Source organism: Oncorhynchus kisutch, linkage group LG7 (genome assembly GCF_002021735.2).
Source record: "Oncorhynchus kisutch isolate 150728-3 linkage group LG7, Okis_V2, whole genome shotgun sequence".
Lineage (NCBI taxonomy): Eukaryota > Metazoa > Chordata > Actinopteri > Salmoniformes > Salmonidae > Oncorhynchus > Oncorhynchus kisutch.
In genome coordinates, this window is record NC_034180.2 from 6,546,921 (window position 1) to 6,568,762 (window position 21,842).

At 42.2% G+C, this 21,842-nt stretch overlaps 1 protein-coding gene across 1 annotated transcript; it reads right to left on the bottom strand.

The window, feature by feature from the left end:
* Positions 1–8,378: 8,378 nt before the first annotated feature.
* Positions 8,379–17,155, bottom strand: LOC109894110 (uncharacterized). Its single transcript, XM_031828182.1, has 6 exons — positions 16,654–17,155; positions 15,639–15,766; positions 15,277–15,444; positions 11,681–11,830; positions 9,996–10,107; positions 8,379–9,803 (listed from the first exon to the last, which is right to left on the bottom strand). The coding sequence occupies exons 1-6, from the start codon at positions 16,907–16,909 to the stop codon at positions 8,857–8,859; spliced, it is 1,761 nt and encodes a 586-aa protein (XP_031684042.1). The 5' UTR covers positions 16,910–17,155; the 3' UTR covers positions 8,379–8,856.
* Between the last annotated feature and the right edge of the window lie 4,687 nt (positions 17,156–21,842).

Sequence of the window (21,842 nt, forward strand, 5' to 3'; positions counted from 1 at the left end):
AATACTGTAGAACTATATTCTAAAGCTATATCCGTATCCATTGGATGCACACAATATAGTGGCTATATCAAGGAAAGCCAAGGTTCCAAAAGCTGGGCCTAAAATAATGTATAAGATCATACACAAATATTTGTAAGAAGCACCCAGATGCTGCATTTGATGAATTTATGAAATTGCTTCTTCCAAGAAACGTTATTATGAAGCCAAGATCAATGATATAAAGAATTATAGAAAACAAACTTGAGTACTTCAAATTAAATTATGGGCAGAAATACAAATTCAACTACATCTTTCCTCAAGTCAGATTGGCAACATCAAATGCTTTTGTGATGAATAACCAACCATTTGAATGATTACTTCATTGGCAAAGTGGGCAAACGTAGGCAGGAAATGCCAAGAACGAACAGAAAACCATCGTATTCATGCATAAAAAAACAAGTAATGAAAAAAGCATTCAAAGTTTGAATTTTGTTACTGTGAGAGAGGTGGAAAAAAGTATTGTTATTGATCAATATTTGTCCTCGGGCCTGGAGGTAGGCCAAAGTCATTCTGCTACCCAAGAATGGTAAGGTGACCTTTACTGGTTTTAACAGCCGACCTATCGGCTTGCTGCCAGTTCTTAGCAAACTTGGGAAAAATGGTGTTTGACCAATATAGACTTTCAGAATTCTTAAAGAGAAGGGCACTCAACATGTACTACTGACACAAATGACTGATGATTGGTTAAAATAAATTGATAATAAGAAGATTGTGAGAGCTATACTGTTACATTTCAGTGCAGCCTTTGATGATTCAACCCTATATGTGTCAGCAACCACAGCTAGTGAAATCACTGCAACCCTAAACAAAGTGACCCTAAGCATGGAGTTGCAGTCAGTTTTAGAATGGGTGACCAGTAACAAACTGGTCCCGACATATCTACAGTATTATACAGAGCACAGGAGCTTGGTGGCACTTTAATTGGAGCTTGTGGTAATAGCTGTAGCTAATGGAATAGCCATTCCAGCCACTATTATGAGCCGTCCTCCCCTCAGCAGCCTCCTCTGATACAGAGACATGATGGCAAGGAACTCCCTTCCATCTAATATAGCACAAGTTAACCGCAAACCTGGTTTAAAAAAAACAAATAAAGCAACACCTCACGCTACAACAGCTCTCCCCCATGTGACCAACTTTGTGTGTATGTACTGAAATGTACAGTGACCTCATTAAGTATTCATACCTCTTGACTTATTCCACATTGTTGTTACAGCCTGAATTCAAAATGGATTAAAGATAACAATTCTCACCCATCTACACACAATACTCCATAATTACAAAGTGAAAACATATATTTTTTATTTTTACATTTGAGCAAATTTCTTCAAATTGAAATACAGAATTATCTAATTCACATACGTATCCACATCCCTTTGTTGATACTCCTGAAGACACTGTACATTTCAGCATCCTTGAGATGTCACTACATCTCTCAATTGGAGTCCTCCTGTAGCCAATTCAATTGTTTGGACATGATTTAGAAAGAAACACACCTGTCTATATAAAGGTCCCACAGTTGACCCCGCAGATGGCCGTGCATCTAAGAGCAAAAACTATACTATGAAGTCCAAGGTACTGTCTGTAGATCCCCGAGATAGAATTGGAGTTTCTCCCAATGGTTGTTTCTCCCATTCTTATCTGCAGATCCTTTCAAGCTCTGTCAGGTTGGATGAGGAGCGTCACTGCACAGCTATTTTCAGGTCTTTCCAGAGATGTCCAATCGGGTTCAAGTCCGGGCTCTGGCTGGGCCACTCAAGGACATTCATAGACTTGTCCGGAAGCCACTCGTGCATTGTCTTGGCTGTGTACTTGGGGTCGTTGTCCTGTTGGAAAGTAAACATTTGCCCCAGTCTGAGGTCCTGAACGCTCTGGAGCAGGTTTTCATCAAGGATCTCTCTTATTTCGTTCTGTTCATCTTTCCCTCGATCCTGAATAGTTTCTCAGTCCCTGCCTCTGAAAAACATCCCACAGCATGATGCTGCCACCAACATGCTTCACCAGAGGGATGGTGCCATGTTTCCTACAGACATGACGCTTGGCATTCAGGCCAAAGAGTTCAATCTTGGTTTCATCAAAACAGAGAATCTTGTTTCTCATGGTCTGAGAGTTCTTTAGGTGCCTTTTGGCAAACTCCAAGCGGTTTGTCGTGTGCCTTTTACTGAGGAGTGGCTTCCGTCTGGCTATTCTATATTTAAGGCCTGGTCGGTGGAGTGCTGCAGAGATTTTTGTCTTTCTGGAAGGTTCTCCAATCTCCACAGAGGAACTCTGGAGCTCTGTCACAGTGACCATGGTCACCTTCCTGACCGAGGCCCTTCTCCCTCAGTTTGGCCGGGCAGCCAGCTCTAGGAAGAATGTTAGTGGTTCTACATTTCTTCCATTTAAGAATGATGGAGGCCACTGTGTTCTTGGGGACCTTCAATGATGCAGACATTTTTTTGGTACCCTTCCCCAGATCTGTGCCTCGACACAATCCTGTCTAAGAGCTCTACAGACAATTCCTTCGACCTCATTGCTTGGTTTTTGCACCGCCCGATGGGACTTCCGGTCGCGGCTGGCTGCGTAAGAGCCTGGACTCGAACCCAGAATCTGCGCCATTTGGGAGCCCCCGCATTTGCAAACATTTCTAAAAACATGTTTTCGCTTTGTCATTATGGGGTGTGTAGATTGATGAGGAAAATATTTTATTTAATACATTTTAGAATAAGGCTGTAACGTAACAAAATGTGGAAAAAGTCAAGGGGTCTGAATACTTTCCACTGAACTCTACTGTGATGTCCAAACTTGTGAAACGTCGATGTACAGTTGAAGTCGGAAGTTTGCATACACCTTAGCCAACTACATTTAAACTCAGTTTTTCACAATACCTGACATTTTATCCTAGTAAACATTCCCTGTCTTAGGTCAGTTAGGATCACCACTTTATTTAAAGAATGTTAAATGTCAGAAAAATAGTAGAGAGAATGATTTATTTCAGCTTTTATTTCTTTCATCACATTCCCAGTGGGTCAGAAGTTTACATACACTCAATTAGTATTTGGTAGGTAGCATTGCCTATAAATTGTTTAACTTGGGTCAAACATTTTGGGTAGCCTTTCACAAGCTTCCCACAATAGAGCTGGTGTAACTGAGTGAGGTTTGTAGACCTTGCTCGCACACGCTTTTTCAGTTCTGCACACAAATTTTCTATAGAATTGAGGTTAGGCCTTTGTGACGGCTACTCCAATACCTTGACTTTGTTGTCCTGAAGCCATTTTGCCACAACTTTGGAAGTATGCTTGGGGTCATTGTCCATTTAGAAGACCCATTTGCGACCAAGCTTTAACTTCCTGACTGATGTCTTGAGATATTGTTTCAATATATCCACATCATTTTCCTTCCTCATGATGCCATCTATTTGTGAAGTGCACCAGGCCCTCCTGCAGCAAAGCACCCCCACAACATGATGCTGCCAACCCCGTGCTGCACGGTTGGGATGGTGTTCTTCGGCTTGCAAGCCTCACCCTTTTTCTTCTAAACATAACGATAGTCATTATGGCCAAACAGTTCTATTTTTGTTTCATCAGACTGGAGGACATTTCTCCAAAAAGTACGCTCTTTGTCCCCATGTGCAGTTGCAAACTGTAGTCTGGCTTTTTTTATGGCGGTTTTGAGGCAGTGGCTTCTTCCTTGCTGAGTGGCCTTTCAGGTTATGTCGATATAGGACTCGTTTTTACTGTGGATATAGATACTTTTGTACCTGTTTCCTCCGGCATCTACACAAGGTCCTTTGCTGTTGTTCTGGGATTGATTTGCACTTTTCGCACCAAAGTACGTTCATCTCTCTCCTTCCTGAGTGGTATGACGGCTGCGTGGTCCCATGGTGTTTATACTTGCGTACTATTGTCTGTACAGATGAATGTTGTACCTTCAGGCATTTGGAAATTGCTTCCAAGGATGAACCAGACTTGTGGAGGTCTACAATTTTTTTTCTGAGGTCTTGGCTGATTCCTTTTGATTTTCCCATGATGTCAAGCGAAGAGGCACTGGGTTCAAAGGTAGGCCTTGAAATACATCCACAGGTACACCTCCAATTGACTCAAATTATGTCAATTAGCCTATCAGAAGCTTCTAAAGCCATGACATCATTTTCTAGAATTTCCCAAACGGTTTAAAGGCACAGTCAACTTAGTGTATGTACACTTCTGACCCACTGGAATTGTGATACAGTGAATTATAAGTGAAATAATCTGTCTGTAAACAATTGTTGGAAAAATGACTTGTGTCATGCACAAAGTAGATGTCCTAACCGACTTGCCAAAACTATAGTTCGTTAACAAGAAATTTGTGGAGTGATTGAAAAACAAGTTTTAATGACTCCAACCTAAGTGTATGTAAACTTCCGACTTCATCTGTACATGATAGGTTTAGATTTTGTCTGGTTCGGACCAACTGTGGTCTTGTTTGGGGGGGTCGAGTGCTTTAGAATAATAGCCTGTGTGTAGATTAATACCCAAATATGCAAAGGTGGATATCACATATTCCTACCTGTGTGTACCTATTCAGAATTCATTACCATGAACATTGAAATCCATAATTATGCATTTCTGTACAGTACAAATAGGGGTACAAATAGGGGACCCATAACGTAATTCCGTTACCGTAATTCTGTTAGCGGATGTAAATCAACTTCGATTACTGTAGTTCAATTACCCAAATAGATGTTCTCAAGGTGTCATGTCATAGCTGACACCCCATTCTTTCTGCAGACATCTTTGCATCTTAATTCTTAATTCAATCACTTTTTATAGCTACTGTTTACAGCCCTCCTGGGCCATATACAGCGTTCCTCATTGAGTTCCCTGAATTCCTATCGGACCTTGTAGTCATGGCAAATAATATTCAAATTTTTGGTGACTTTAATATTCACATGGAAAAGTCCACAGACCCACTCCAAAAGGCTTTCGGAGCCATCATCGACTCAGTGGGTTTTGTCCAACATGTCTCTGGACCTACTCACTGTCACAGTCATACTCTGGACCTAGTTTTGTCCCATGGAATAAATGTTGTGGATCTTAATGTTTTTCCTCATAATCCTGGACTATCGGCCACCATTTTATTATGTTTGCAATTGCAACAAATAATCTGCTCAGACCCCAACCAAGGAGCATCAATAGTCGTGCTATAAATTCACAGGCAACACAAAGATTCCTTGATGCCCTTCCAGACTCCCTCTGCCTACCCAAGGACGTCAGAGGAATAAAATCAGTTAACCACCTAACTGAGGAACTCAATTTAACCTTGCGCAATACCCTAGATGCAGGTGCACCCCATAAAAGTAAAAACATTTCTCATAAGAAATTAGCTCCCTGGTATACAGAAAATACCAGAGCTCTGAAGCAAACTTCCAGAAAATTGGAACGGAAATGGCGCCACACCAAACTGGAAGTCTTCCGACTAGCTTGGAAAGACAGTACCGTGCAGTATCGAAGAGCCCTTACTGCTGCTCGATCATCCTATTTTTCCAACTTAATTGAGGAAAATAAGAACAATCCGACATTTATTTTTGATACTGTCACAAAGCTAACTAAAAAGCAGCATTCCCCAAGTGAGGATGGCTCTCAGTTCAGCAGTAATAAATTCATGAACTTCTTTGAGGAAAAGATCATGATTATTAGAAAGCAAATTACGGACTCCTCTTTAAATCTGCGTATTCCTTCAAAGCTCAGTTGTTCTGAGTCTGCACAACTCTGCCAGGACCTAGGATCAAGAAAGACACTCAAGTGTTTTAGTACTATATCTCTTGACACAATGATGAAAATAATCATGGCCTCTAACCTTCAAGCTCCATACTGGACCCTATTCCAACTAAACTACTGAAAGAGCTTCTTCCTGTGCTTGGCCCTCCTATGTTGAACCTAATAAAGGGCTCTCTATCCACCGGATGTTTACCAAACTCACTAAAAGTGACAGTAGTAAAGCCTCTCTTGAAAAAGCCAAACCTTGACACGGAAAATATTTAAGAACTATCGGCCTATATCGAATCTTCCATTCCTCTCAAAAGTTTTAGAAAAGGCTGTTAAGCAGCAACTCACTGCCTTCCTGAAGACAAACAATGTATACGAAATGCTTCAGTCTGGTTTTAGACTCCATCATAGCACTGAAACTGCACTTGTGATGGTGGTAAATTACCTTTTAATGGCATCAGACCGAGGCTCTGCATCTGTCCTCATGCTCCTAGACCTTAGTGCTGCTTTTAATACCATCGATCACCACATTCTTTTGGAGAGATTGGAAACCCAAATTGGTCTACACGGAAAAGTTCTGGCCTGGTTTAGATCTTATCTGTCGGAAAGATATCAGTTTGTCTCTGTGAATGGTTTGTCCTCTGACAAATCAACTGTAAATTTCAGTGTTCCTCAAGGTTCAGTTTTAGGACCACTATTGTTTTCACTATATATTTGACCTCTTGGGGATGTCATTCGAAAGCATCATGTTAACTTTCACTGCTATGCGGATGACACACAGCTGTACATTTCAATGAAACATGGTGAAGCCCCAAAATTGCCCAGACATAAGGAAGTGGATGGCTGCAAACTTTCTACTTTAAAACTCGGACAAAACAGAGATGCTAGTTCTAGGTCCCAAGAAACAAAGAGATCTTCTGTTGAATCTGACAATTAATCTTAATGGTTGTACAGTAGTCTCAAATAAAACTGTGAAGGACCTCGGCATTACTCTGGACCCTGATCTCTCTTTTGACGAACATATCAAGACTGTTTCAAGGACAGCTCTTTTCCATCATTGCAAAAATCAGATACTTTCTGTCCAAAAATGTGGCAAAATAAACTTCAGTTAGTGCTAAATACGGCTGCCAGAATCCTGACTAGAACCAAACATTTTTATCATATTACTCCAGTGCTAGCCTCCCTACACTGGCTTCCTGTCATGGCAAGGGCTGATTTCAAGGTTTTACTGCGAACCTACACAGCATTACATGGGCTTGCTCCTACCTATCTCTCTGATTTGGTCCTGCCGTGCATACCTACACATACGCTACGGTCACAAGACGCAGGCCTCCTAATTGTCAGCTGGAGGCAGGGCTTTCTCCTATTGAGCTCCATTTTTATGGAATGGTCTGCCTACCCATGTGAGAGACGCAAACTCGGTCTCAACCTTTAAGTCTTTACTGAAGACTCATCTCTTCAGTGGGTCATATGATTGAGTCTAGTCTGGCCCAGGAGTGTGAAGGTGAACGGAAAGGCTCTGGAGCAACGAACCGCCCTTGCTGCCTCTGCCTGGCCGGTTCCCCTTTTTCCACTGGGATTCTCTGCCTCTAACCCTATTACAAGGGCTGAGTCACTGGCTTACTGGTGCTCTTTCATGCCTAACCTAGGAGGGGTGCGTCACTTGAGTGGGTTGAGTCACTGATGTGATCTTCCTGTCTGGGGGTATCATCGGATGGGGCCACAGTGTCTCCTGACCCCTCCTGTCTCAGCCTCCAGTATTTATGCTGCAGTAGTTTGTGTCGGGGGGCTAGTGTCAGTTTGTTATATCTGGAGTACTTTTCCTGTCTTATCCGGTGTCCTGTGTGAATTTAAGTATGCTCTCTCTAATTCTCTCTTTCTTTCTCTCTCTTGGAGGACCTGAGCCTTAGGACCATGCCTCAGGACTACCTGGCATGATGACTCCTTGCTGTCCCCAGTCCACCTGGCCGTGCTGCTGCTCCAGTTTCAACTGTTCTGCCTGCTGCTATGGAATCCGGACGTGCTACCTGTCCCAGACCTATTATTTGACCATGCTGGTCATTTATGAACATTTGAACATCTTGGCCATGTTGTTATAATCTCCACCCGGCACAGCCAGAAGAGGACTGGCCACCCCTCATAGCCTGGTTCCTCTCTAGGTTTCTTCCTAGGTTTGGGCCTTTCTAGGGAGTTTTTCCTAGCCAACGTGCTTCAACACCTGCATTGCTTGCTGTTTGGGGTTTTAGGCTGGGTTTCTGTACAGCACTTTGAGATATCAGCTGATGTAAGAAGGGCTATATAAATACATTTGATTATATATATACACATATATATATATATATATATATATATATAATGATTATATAGATATTCACCAAATTCAACAGAAAAGCATAAAGGTTTTCTAAGAAACTATTTGCTGTACTTACAGAAACATGAAATTATATAATAAAATGTTAATCACAGTCAAGCCCATCTTTAACACTGTGATTGAAGTACCTAACAACATGGAGTCATTGGAGTTCATAAAAAAATTCCATATGTGTTGATTCAAGAATTAAGTATAATGTTTTGGTTTGACTGAGCTAAGGGCAACTCAGTCCCTGCAATGATACAAAAATAACCAAGTCAGTCAGTCAGCAGAGTCTATTTTGTAATTAATGTTTTTTTAAATGGTCACACACATTGCACAAATGATATATGTGACAAGTAGAATAACTTTTCTCACTATGGTAACACTTTACCTTTTTCTGTAAATCTGGTTCCCTCGCTTTGGAAAAGGTTCAACATTACAGTACGCACATCTTCACTACTTTATGTCAAGTAAACATGAATTAAGGCACTATAATTTCCTCATTATAAAACACCAGCATCAAACAAAAAAGACAAGGTTATCAATTTATCATTGAAGCATTTTTACAGACACCATCATCACCATATCATCTACTCTGTCTCATCATACTCATTCTTTCCTCAGTTCACCTCATCCAGTTCCCCACTACATCCAAAACCAACAGAATTAACTACAAACTAACTAGTACTACATTACATGTCACTGTACACTAAACTAGCTAATACTACATATCACTACAATCTATACAAGGCTGTGTGTATTTTCTGCTGGTGTATCCTGAGGTAACGTACAGGCGAACGGCCTCTCTCCTGTGTGGATCTTAAGGTGCATCTTCAGATGGTGCTGGTGGGAGAACCTCTTCTCACACTGGGGGCAGCTGTAGGGCTTCTCCCCCGTGTGGACCCTCTGGTGCCTCTTCAGGTGGCCAGCCTGCGTGAAGCGCATGTGACACTGGGTACAGCTGAAGGGTTTCACACCTGTGTGGACCCTCTGGTGCCTCTTCAGGTTGGACGGGTGGGAGAAACTGGCCCGGCATAGGGGGCAGACAAACGGTTTCTCCCCCGTATGCATCCTCTGGTGGATCTTCACCTGTTTGGGGAAACTGAAGGCTTTCCCACAGAACGAACACGGGAATCGCTTCTCTTTGGCGCTGCCACCTTTACTGATTCCATCTCTACTACTGTCATTTGTCAATGGGCTTGTGTAGCCATTTAGTGTTGAGGCACTGGTATTGTCTGAGGTCTGGTTTAACATTAGGAGAGTGTGAGGAGGATGAAGGCCAGGGAGTGTCTGTGTTGTCGCAGGGTCCATGTTCCAGTTGATAGATCCTATAGAAGGCAGGCTGAAGGCAGCACCTGTTAGGGGGTTAACCTGAGGCCCCATCAGTCTCTCTGAATCACAACTATAGGAGCAGGACGGACGTCCCTGTCCCCGCAGACCTAATCTACGCCCCGCCCTGGTCTCAGCCAGTCTGTTGTCATGGAGACTAAGTTCGGTTGTTGTTTTGTGATCGACTGTCTGTTTCTGGTTGTGCTTAACAGTGTTGTTCCCCATCCCAAAGTTGATGCTGTCCCCTCTGGTCCTGGCCTGCTCAGTGACCTTGTCCCCTGTGCTCTTAGCTGCACCCGTCTGGGTCTGGGAATCCAAGATGGCCACCCAGTCTGCTCTGTTAGCCTCCAGCCAACCACCTTCAGGAAGAGGTTCGAAAATAGACTTCACAAACATGGCAGAGAAGACTCTACACGTGCAGAAATTATAATGTGTGTGTTTTGTATGTAAACATAAGTTGTATTGATTTCATTTTATGAATGAAGAAAATAAAAAAATAGTCCCATTGAAGATCTATTACTGTATGTAGGCTATATGTATTTCTCCCTTACCTTGCTCCCCCCTCTTTAGTCCACTCAGCAGGTCAATACTCTCTGGTCGGTCTTCTACTTTCTCCTCTTTGACCAGCAGCAGATGAGGCTTCCCATCCTCCATGTCTACTGACTGTAAGAGATACAGAGTGAGAGGATGTTGGATCAAGAAATCTGATATCAGCACCCTGCTATGGATCATCTTCTGATTGGGCAATGAGGGATTTCTATGAGTATTATGCAAACATGTTAGTTAATTTGATTACTTGACACTCTTCAATGGTTTGATAATTCAAAGACATGGTCCCACACTAAAGACAAAATTTATCAAGACCTGGGCCCGTATCCACAAAGCATGTCAGAGTAGGAAATTGGTCGTAAGTGCTGAGAATACTCCTACTCTTATGGGTAAATATGCAGCGAGTCAGTGGTTCCTGTGCCACTTGCAAATGCTTTAGAGTTGTTCAAATAATGTTTTGATATTTCTATATGATCAATCCATAAATAATATAGACCTACATGCAACATTATATCTTGCACTTTTGATAAAGATTTCATGAGGCCCATTTCACATATGTCTAAATACTTATAACCACTAGGCAAAAAAAAAAAGTATAAACATGTTTTTCTTTAATTATTGAATTTCCTACACGTTATGCCAAGCTATCCCTTTGTAGCAATGGAAGGCATCTAGAGCTTATGTTAACTTTGATTGTGTTCGATGAAAATTAATCGACCTTTAGTAAAATGTTGCATGTAACATTATTGACAAGTGACTTGATGCCTACTGTGCCAAAGCGATATAGAGTTGTTAAAAAGGAGTGACGAGTGTGTTGACATAACAGCAACATTTTGCTTTTAACAACCCATCATAATTGGTTAAAAAAAATACTTTTAAAAAAAGGATATGCATGCCAACATATTATATAGGCAATAATTAAGACTAGGCAAAGTGATCGTGTCAGGTGACAAATGATATCAAACGATTTACTATTGCAACATTCACAGTCACATTCATTGTGGTTGTCTAAAGCGTGCTACAGAGCAGGGGTTCCCAAACTTTTTCACTCAGGCCCCCCTATCCAGCATTGCGGAACATCCCGTAATATTTGAGTAACTCAAGCATTACAAAAAAATCTATGGGCTAAAAAATGTTAGCTGACGTGGGCTAGTTGATCTGGACATTTCTGACAAGTTCAAAATAGCTCTCTAAGGTATACAATGACTGACATGACAAGAGAAAAACGAATTTCCAAATTACACTGCCTCCCCAGTTTTGGAATCACTGCTCTAGAGTTCACAGCTGGCGATGCCTCATTGCGATTGGTTATTCCCCATTATTTGAGACAATGCCAATGAGCGTCAACTGTCGAGTTTACCAGCTGACAAACTTTTATGAGTTGATTTTACTCCTGGCTCAGAGTTTGTCTGAACAGTGTCTTTACATCATCCTAAAACCTACTCTGAGCTGGGAGTTTTTTTAGTCTTAAAAAAAACTTTGAACTGGATTCCTTAGGCCCTTTTCTGAGATGCCCAGGGCCCGTATCCACAAAGAGTCTCAGAGTAGAAGTGCTGATTGAGGATCAGGTCCCCACTTGTCTATGTAGTCTTATTCATTATGATCTAAAAGACAAACTGATCCTAGATCAGCACTCATACTCTGAGAGGCCTAATACCAAACAGACTGTAGTTCACAGTGGGTTTACCTCAGTGAGACTGTGTGTGGTCCTGTGCTGCTCAGCTGGTTCCTCTGTGGGTTCAGGAGGAGGTGTAGTCTGGTTGTCCTCCATGACCATGTTCCCCAGACCCTCCTCACACCCCTCCTCCTTCACCAGCAGCACCTCCAGACCCTCCTCCTGGAAGAGACAAGTGATACAGATTACACAGACATACACTCCCTCAGGTACACACACACACACAGATAAACACGGAGTGTTTATCAATCCCCACTACATCCGAGTCCTATACTGTAGTTAGAGAATGATTTCATTGTTGTTAAACCCATCATGGAGGACATAAATATGATGTGGGTAAATATGAGTCAGCTATGATAAGTCAAAAGTCAGACAAACCTGACAAAACTATTTTGACATGACCAGTAGGTGTTTGTTAGTGTGTGGGTATGTGTGGGTATATTTAGTCAGTGTATAATGGTTATAAAGTGCTGTTGGATGTTTGCAGAATAGGGTGAAATCATATGTGATGTATATTAAAGAGAGCCTCAATGATAGTCTTAGAAGAGTAGCATTTTGTGTTTATTAATAAACAAACAAGTTTTAAATACACCACAAATATACATGTCAACTACAAATCTGCATTCATATGCTCATTAAAAGGGAAAAAAATTAAGTATTGAATGGAAGTAATGAAATAGGCATTTGTGAACATCATTATAGACTACACAGTACAAACACAATATCTAACAGACTTTTTAGGCTTATACACCAAGTGTACAAAACATTAGGAACTAGGCTTGGGAAGTAAACCGTGTATACTGGGGTATTTGGAAATAGCCACAGGATGGTTTATCAATACCGTATTAACTATTTCTTTGCTGTTTTTCAATACATTTTTATATTTGTAGCTACTTAAAATGTATAACTTGACCAATTCGGCACATTTGGGCAAATTCCTGGCAGACTTGATACAAAATGGTGTAATTGTTCGCTGCCCGCACCTGCCCGCCCGTCCAGCATCACTACCCCTGGACGGTTCTGACTTAGAATATGTGGACAACTACAAATACCTAGGTGTCTGGTTAGACTGTAAACTCTCCTTCCAGACTTACACTAAACATCTACAATCTCCTTCCAGTTCTCTGCTGCCAATGACTGGAATGAACTGCAAAAATCTCTGAAGCTGGAGACTCATATCTCCCTCACTAGCTTTAGGCACCAGCTGTCAGAGCAGCTCACAGATCACTGCACCTATACATAGCTCATCTGTAAATAGCCCATCCAATCTACCTCATCCCCATACTCTATTTATTTATTTATCTTACTCCTTTGCACCCCAGTATCTCAACTTGCACATTCATCTTCTGCACATCCTACCATTCCAGTGTGTAATTGCTATATTGTAATTACTTTGCCACCATGGTCTATTTATTGCTTTACCTCTCTTATCCTACCTCATTTGCACATGCTGTATATAGATTTTTCTACTGTATTATTGATTGTATGTTTGTTTATTCTATGTGTAATTCTGTGTTGTTGTATGTGTCGAACTGCTTTGCTTTATCTTGGCCAGGTTGCAGTTGCAAATGAGAACTTGTTCTCAACTAGCCTACCTGGTTAAATAAAAGGGTGAAATAAAATAAAACAATTAATAAACTGATCAGTCTGAAACTTTGCACACACACTGCTGCCATCTTGTGGACAACATCTAAATTACACAGAATCCTAAATGGACTTTCTATTGCATTTCAAACATGATGGAACAAACATGTTTTTTTTTTGTATTATTATATTTTACTAGATCTAATGTGTTATATTATCTTACATTAATTCCACATTCACACAATCTTCAAAGTGTTTACTTTCAAATGGTATCAAGTCAGGGCCTGAGCTACAGGCAGTTAGATTAGATGTCATTTTAGGCAAGAATTTTAAAAAAGGGCCCGATCCTATTAAGTAAACTTGTGCAATACGTTAGGAGATAAAGCAGATTGCGTTCTTCATTATGAAGCTTACTGCAGTTCCCCAGAACAGTTGGTTTGCAAATAGCACAACGGGAGAAAGCGGGTGCAGGTGAGTCAACCTGTGTAGACAGTGTCGCGTTTTTAAGTGCCTTTGAATGGGGTATGGTAGTAGGTGCCAGGTGCACCGGTTTGAGTGTGTCAAGAACTGCAACGCCGCTGTGTTTTTCTCACTCAACAGTTTACATGTGTATCAAGAATGTTCCACCACCCAAAAGGCATCCAGCCAACTTGACACAACTGTGGGAAGCATTGGAGTCAACATGGGCCAGCATCCCTGTGGAAAGCTTTCGACACCTTGTAGAGTCATTTCCCTGACGAATTGAGGCTGTTCTGAGGGCAAAAATGGGGTATAACTCAATATTAGGAAGGTGTTCCACACAATGTCTGGATGCAATATTCTACCCAGGAATATTCAACATTTAAATCTGTTACTCTTGTTATTCTATATGAATCTGTGGATATTTTCTGCTTACAACAATGAAAATGTATATTTTCCTTTAGCGCAGGGTTTGATCTAAATGTCAGAATTTATTTAGTGGAATGTTTTTTCTGCTGGTGTATCCTGAGGTATCTCCTCTCTGAAAACCTCTTCCCACACTGCGTACTGGTAAACGGCCTCTCTCCCATGTGGACCCTCTGGTGCCTCTTCAGGTCACCAGCCTGGGTGAAACGCATGTGACACTGGGTACAGCTGAAGGGTTTCTCCCCTGTGTGGACCCTCTGGTGTCTCTTCAGGTCACCAGCCTGGGCGAAGCGCATGTGACACTGGCTACAGCTAAATGGTTTCTCCCCTGTGTGGACCATATGGTGCCTCTTCAGGTTGCCAGCCTTGGCGAAGTGCATATGACACTGTGTACAGCTGAAGGATTTCACCCCTGTGTGGACCCTCTGGTGGATCTCCACCTTCTGGGGGCAGCTGAAGCCTTTGTTACAGAACATGCAGAGGAACCGTTTCTCTTTACTGTTGTTTGATGTTGCTCCCCCTCCCTGAGCCTGCGCTCTAGCCCTGTTGTTTGAGTACAATACCTGATCGAAAAGGATGCGGCCGTGTGAATTGGAAGGTGCCATCGACGTGGACACTGGGTCGCGATCTCTGAACGCGAGTAAAGGGGAGTGGGTCGCAACATTTAGATTTGTCTCTAAGCTTTCCCTGTAGTCTAAGAAGTCACTGGTGTTTCCCTGCGAGTGTCCTTCTCCTAAATGAGTCTGGTCTGCATTCCATGTCAGAGGAGCACCGCCCTCCACTTTCACAGTCACCTCATCTACGACCAGCCCCTCCCCTTTATTATCTTGGACCCCTTCAGAGTATACACTACTACTGTACTGGTTCCAGTCCCCTGTCATTGAATTAGTCTGTGTATCCAAGACCAAAGGCATGTCACCAGGTATCATCTCTGTCTCTGCAGCATATGAACAGGACGGGCCATTCTGTGTCTGTAACAAGTCACTTGAATACGGATGGGACCTCACCGTCCTCTGGCTCGTGTTACCATAAAGTAAATACTCTGAGCGGGAAGCAAGAGGACAGCCAAGTTGCCCCAGCCCCGTTAAAGTCTCGGAGTCTGTCTCTGACTTGAGGACGGCGTTCGGCGTTCCACTGACCTCCGTGATTCTGCGTCGGGTCCTGGGCTGCACTGGGGGGGTGGTGGGGTCCTCCATGGCTACAGGGGGCTCGTTAGCTGCTCCAGTCCGAATGTCTCTGCTGTGCCGTAGGTCCTCCTCTCCTTCAGACCTCTCCTGCTTGACTCCAGGACCTGCAGCCTCTGCAGACTGACACAAAAAGAGAGGAGGTTATCAGTACATGAGTTCAATTGTATAACAATGTTGTAGGGAAGTCTCACAAGCTCCCCTATGGCAGATACATGAGGATGTACATGTAAACAAGTGAATAGCTGAGGGGAGCCTTTCTGAAATACTTTGATTTACAAAGTAGCAAATTTTTTATGCAACACTATTACACTAACCTCTATCATGATAATGTGCTGGGTTGAGGTTCCACTCCCCTCATCAACAGTGATTGGTTGGTCATCTCTCCATGTATTATGTCCCGCTGGTTTCACAAAGCTCCTGTAGCCTCCAGTGAGATGTCCACCTGAGAGAGTGATTGGGGGGGAAAGAGGTGGTTAGGTTAGCTACTGTCAATGTTCAACTGTACACTATTGACACTGTCTAGAATTGGCCAGGATGTAAGGCAACACTTCTCATTACTTCTTGATATACTATTTATTGATTGACGTATTATATTCCATGCATCACATTGTTTTCATTGAGTAAATAACAAGTGCAGTAAATTAAGAATCTGGTTAGAATGAGTGTCTTTGAGCAAGACAGCTAGCTAAGTAATCAGTGGAATTATTGCATAATATCCAAAAACTGCCCAAGACCCAATTCTTGGCAACACATCTCAATAGGGTCCAGTTGCTACATCCTCTCTCAGAGCAGTCATCCCTTTAGAAAGTGGGCATTTTGGGAAGGGTGGATTTCGAGAAGTGCTGGAACCACAATGACTTGATATATCAATTATATTTCAAATATTGTAAAAAAAAAGTTAAGGTAGTTAACGTTAGCTAGTACTTACATTTACGAAAACATAGTTACATACATGGCTACCTGTAGGTAACGTTCAAAGACAGCTCACAATAGACATTTTCTTTGCATAACTGAAATTCCTTGCGGTCATCTCTGCAGAGTGCAGACCACGACTAAAGTCCTATAACCCAAACGAAGTCTTGAGTTGCACCTTTTAAAAACCCCACATCTTCTTATATGGTTCCTTTCTAAATGTCCACTCCTTTCGAAACCACTACTTTTCCTGAGAGATGAGCTGCGCTGCACTGAGAGATTGATTTACATATCAGTAGGTGGCAGCATAGAGAACGTAAAGGGATGACCTCACAGCTGGGCCGCTGTCACACATCTGAACACATGTGCAGGAGGCGACAGACATATATTTACAGCCTCGGCCTTTGCTAAATGTACCTCTTGCCATTCCTCTGTATCGGTCGATGATCTTGACACTACTGGGACTGGCGAGGACGCGCTCCCGTGCCACCTTCAGTTCCAGTAGCTGTAGTTTCCTTCGCAATGTCCTGTTTTCTTTTTGGGTTTGAGTTATTTCCAAACGAAACACTGCATAGTCGTCGTCTACGACTTTACAGATCTCTGCCACGGCTGCATTCGCTAGCACCTCCATGATGGAGGCTATTTGAGTGTGAAAAACAATACAGTTAGCCATTGTTAGCAGCTTGCTAACGTCAGTATCTAGCTAGCTATCGTCCCCTAGATAACTTCTATTGACAACGTCTGGTCTCCAATGCGAACTAAAGACTACATGTGGTAAGTGTGTGATATTGTGCAGTTAAATTAGTCATATCTTCAGTTCCAGAGTGTTAATAAATCCATAAATAGCAACGCTAACCTGGAAACGGTTCTTGTTCACCGTTTAACTTTTTTTGTATTAATTTCCGGCAGACTAGACGCTGTGTTGCGTATTACTGCCTGTCACAGGTCGGAGTGTGAATTGCACATTTTGTTCACAAAAGAAAAGCTTTAACAGATCCTGGATGCAAGCCCTTCTCTCAAAACCCCCTGCACTAAAATATCTGCTGTTGCTACTACCAAATCAAACTTCTGGGATTTCCATTCCATTTGTGCGGTACAATTAATGACCATAGCAATAAACAGACATTTGCCGCCGTCCTCGCGCTCTAATAGAAAGTAGTGCGTAAAACCAGTCTATTAATGCCAAATAATACAGTCAGTCCACCATCAACACTACCTTACTAGGGCTTGTACTATTTATAGCTATATACTGTTTAAGGTGCTATTTAACCATTTGATACAACAATTACACATCAAATCGTCTAACAATGAGGAAAAAAGTAGCCGGTTTGAGGATAAATGCAGAAAAACATATTCACCACCCGGATTGAATATTAGAAACACCTTTGGCAGCGATTGAAGCTGTGAGTCTTCTTGGGTAATGGTTAAAGGTCTCATAAGAGCTTTGCACACCTTTAACCATTACCAGGTCTTGCCATAGATTTTCAAGCAGATTTAAGTACAAACTGTAACCCGGTGTTACAGCTGTCCAACAAAGCCAAGAAGACTGGTTTCAGCACCAGCGTAACATATGTGATCGTACTTCTTAACTCTCTTGCATAGTGTTTTTAAAGAAAGGACTGTCTAGCCAGCGAGCCCAGTTGATTGGTGTTTATTCTGACGAAAGACACAAGGAAGCACATTAGATGTGCAGGACAACAGTATGTTGATGGCTGTAGATTTGTGATTAGTCGCTTGCATGTCAGTATTAGACGGGGTATTTTGAAAATCAAATATATCATAATGTAAAAAAAATACAATAAATGTAAGTACCTGACGATAGGCACAAGGAACTCTGCAAGGTGTCGAAAGCGTTCAACAGGGATGCTGGCCCATGTTGACGCCAGTGTTTCTCCCAGCTGTGTCAAGTTGGCTGGATGTCCTTTGGGTGGTGGACCATTCTTGATACACACGGGAAACTGCTGAGCGTGACAATCCCAGCAGCGTTGCATTTCTTGACACAAACCTGCACGCTAGGCACCTACTACCATACGCCATTCAAAAGGCACTTCAATCTTTTGTCTTGCCCATTCACCCTCTGAATGGCAAACATACACAATCTATGTCTCAACGCATAAAACTCAGTCTTTAACCTGTCTCCTACCCTTCATCTTTACTGATTGAAGTGGATTTAACAGGTGACATCAAAAAGGGATCATAGCTTTCACCTCGATTCACCTGGCCAGTCTGTCATGGAAAGAGCAGGTGTTTTGTATACAAAGATAAATATCGCTCTAGATATATGTATATATATATATCGCTCTCAATATATATGTGTGTGTGTATATAGAGCGATATCGCTCTCTCAGCAAAAAAAGAAACCCCCTCATTGTCAACTGCGTTTATTTTCAGCAAATTAATGTGTAAATATTTGTATGAACATAACAAGATTCAACAACTGAGACATAAACTGAACAAGTTCCACAGACATTTGACTAGCAAATGGAATGTGTCCATGAACAAAGGGGGGGTCAAAATCAAAAGTAACAGTCAGTATCTGGTGTGGCCACCAACTGCATTAAGCACTGCAGTGCATCTCCTCCTCATGGACTGCACCAGATTTGCCAGTTCTTGCTGTGAGATGTTACCCCACTCTTCCACCAAGGCACTTGCAAGTTCCCGGACATTTCTGGGGGAAAGGCACTAGCCCTCACCCTCCGATCCAATAGGTCCAAGACGTGCTCAATTGGATTGAGATCCGGGCTTGTCGCTGGCCATGGCAGAACACTGACATTCCTGTCTTGCAGGAAATCACGCACAGAACGAGCAGTATGGCTGGTGGCATTGTCATGTTGGAGGGTCATGTCAGGATGAGCCTGAAGGAAGGGTACCACATGAGGGAGGAGGATGTCTTGCCTGTAACGCACAGCATTGAGATTGCCTGCAATGGCAACAGGCTCAGTCCGATGATGCTGTGACACACCGCCACAGACCATGACGGACCCTCCACCTCGATCCCGCTCCAGAGTACAGGCCTCGGTGTAACACTCATTCCTTCGACAAACAAAAATCCGACCTGCCTTACAACAGGCCTACAAGCCCTCAGTCCAGCCTCTCTCAGCATGTAGGGGACAGTCTGAGCACTGATGAAAAGTGTGCGTTCCTGGTGTAACTCGGGCAGTTGTTGTTGCCATCCTGTACCTGTCCCGCAGGTGTGATGTTCGAATGTACCGATCCTGTGCAGGTGTTTTTACACGTGGTCTGCCACTGGGAGGACAATCAGCTGTCCGTCCTGTCTTCCTGTAGTGCTGTCTTAGGCGTCTCACAGTATGGACATTGACATTTATTTCCCTGACCACATCTGCAGTCCTCATGTCTCCTTGCAGCATGCCTAAGGCACGTTCACCCAGATGAGCAGGGACACTGGGCATCTTTCTTGTGGTGTTTCTCAGAGTCAGTAGAAATGAAAACTTAGGACACTAAAGAGGCCTAACTGTCACCTCAATTGCCTACTGTCTGTAAGCTGTTTGTCTTAACGACCGTTCCACAGGTGCACGTTCATTAATTATGGTTCATTGAACAAGCATGGGAAACGGTGTTTAAACCCTTTACAATGCAGATCTGTGAAGTTATTTGTATTTTTCAAAATTATCTTTAAAAGACAGGGTTCTGAAAAAGGGATTTTCTTTTGTTTGTTGCTGAGATACACACACACACACACATACACCAGGACATGTACATAATGACCTCGTACACATTGTAAATATGAAAATAGAATACAGTATTTCAGACGTGACCTACCGCTTACATGTCAATATCAGACTGGGAAGAATTAAACGTTTGCCATTTCCACCTATCTGTAAGCATGACAAATGGCATAACACTTTATTGATTTGTGAATTCAACCAACCAATAGGAATACCTAAACATCAAATACATATTTCTGTCTTGCCAAGTGGAAACATAACTAACCCTGTTACACCGGCAACACGGTAACATTCACTGTCTTCTTAGTAAGCAACTCCAGTGTAGATTTGGCCTTCTGTTTTAAGTTATTATTCTGCGGAAAGGTGAATTCATCTCCCAGTGTCTGGTGGAAAGCAAACTGAACATGGTTTTCCTCTAGGATTTTGCCTGTGCTAACTCCCTAGTCCTTACAATTATAAGCATACCCATCACTTTACTTGAAAATATTGAGAGTAGTACTCAGTAATGTGTTGTATGTTTGGGGAAAATCCAATAACACTTTGTATTCAAGACAAAAAGTGAATTGCCTTACAACATTTTTTGCAGTATTACTTTAGTGTCTTGTTGCAAACAGGATGCATGTTTTTGATTCTTTTTAGTCTGTACAGGCTTCTTTCTTTTCACTCTGTCTATTAGGTTAGTATTGAGGAGTAACTACAATGTTGTTCTCCCATCACAGCCATTAAACTCTAACTGTTTTAAAGTCCCCATTGGCCTCATGGGGAAATCCGTGAGCGGTTTCCTTCCTATCCGGCAACTGAGTTAGGAAGGACGTCTATATCTTTTTAGTGACTGGGTGTATTGATACACCATCCAAAGTGTAATTCATAACTTGACCATGCTCAAAAGGATATTTAATGTCTGCTTAAAAAAAAAACCATCTACCAATAGGTGCCCTTCTTTGCAAGGCATTTGAAAACCTTGCCAGTCTTTGGTTGAATCTGTGTTTGAAATTCACTGCTCGACTGAGGGACCTTACAATTATCTGTATGTGGGGGGATACAGGGATAAGGTAGTCATTCACTACATACGCATACCGACAACACACATCATATGCTGCTGTCAGGATATATAATAAACAGAGTACCAGCAGCGTATATGAAGTGTGAAAAATGTGTGTGGCATGTAAGCATATGTAGGGAGTGTCAGTGTAGAATGTCTGAGTGTGTGGGTAGTGAGTAGTGGGTGTGCATAGAGCCAGTGCAAGGAAGTCAGTGCAAAAACAATTAAGATAAATGAATAATAAAGGGGGTCAATGTACAGTTGAAGTGGGAAGTTTACATACACCTTAGGAAAATACATTTTAAGCTCAGTTTTTCACAATTCCTGACAATTAATCCTGAGTAAAAATTCCCTGTTTTAGGTCAGTTAGGATTACCACTTTATTTTAAGAATGTGAAATGTCATAATAGTAGAGTGATTTATTTCAGCTTTTATTTCTTTCATCACATTCCCAGTGGGTCAGAAGTTTACATACACTCAATTAGTATTTGGTTTCATTGCCATTAAATTGTTTAACTTGGGTCAAACGTTTTGGGTAGCCTTCCACAAGCTTCTCACAATAAGTTGGGTGAATTTTGGCCCAATCCTCCTGACAGAGCTGGTGTAATTGAGTCAGGTTTGTAGGCCTCCTTGCTCGCACATGCTTTTTCAGTTCTGCCCACAAATGTTCTATAGGATTGAGGTCAGGCTTTGTGATGGCCACTCCAATACCTTGACTTTGTTGTCCTTAAGCCATTTTGCCACAACTTTGGAAGTATGCGTGGGGTCATTGTCCATTTGGAAGACCCATTTGCGACCAAGCTTTAACTTCCTGACTGATGTCTTGAGATGTTGCTTCAATATATCCACATAATTTTCCCGCCTCATGATGCCATCTA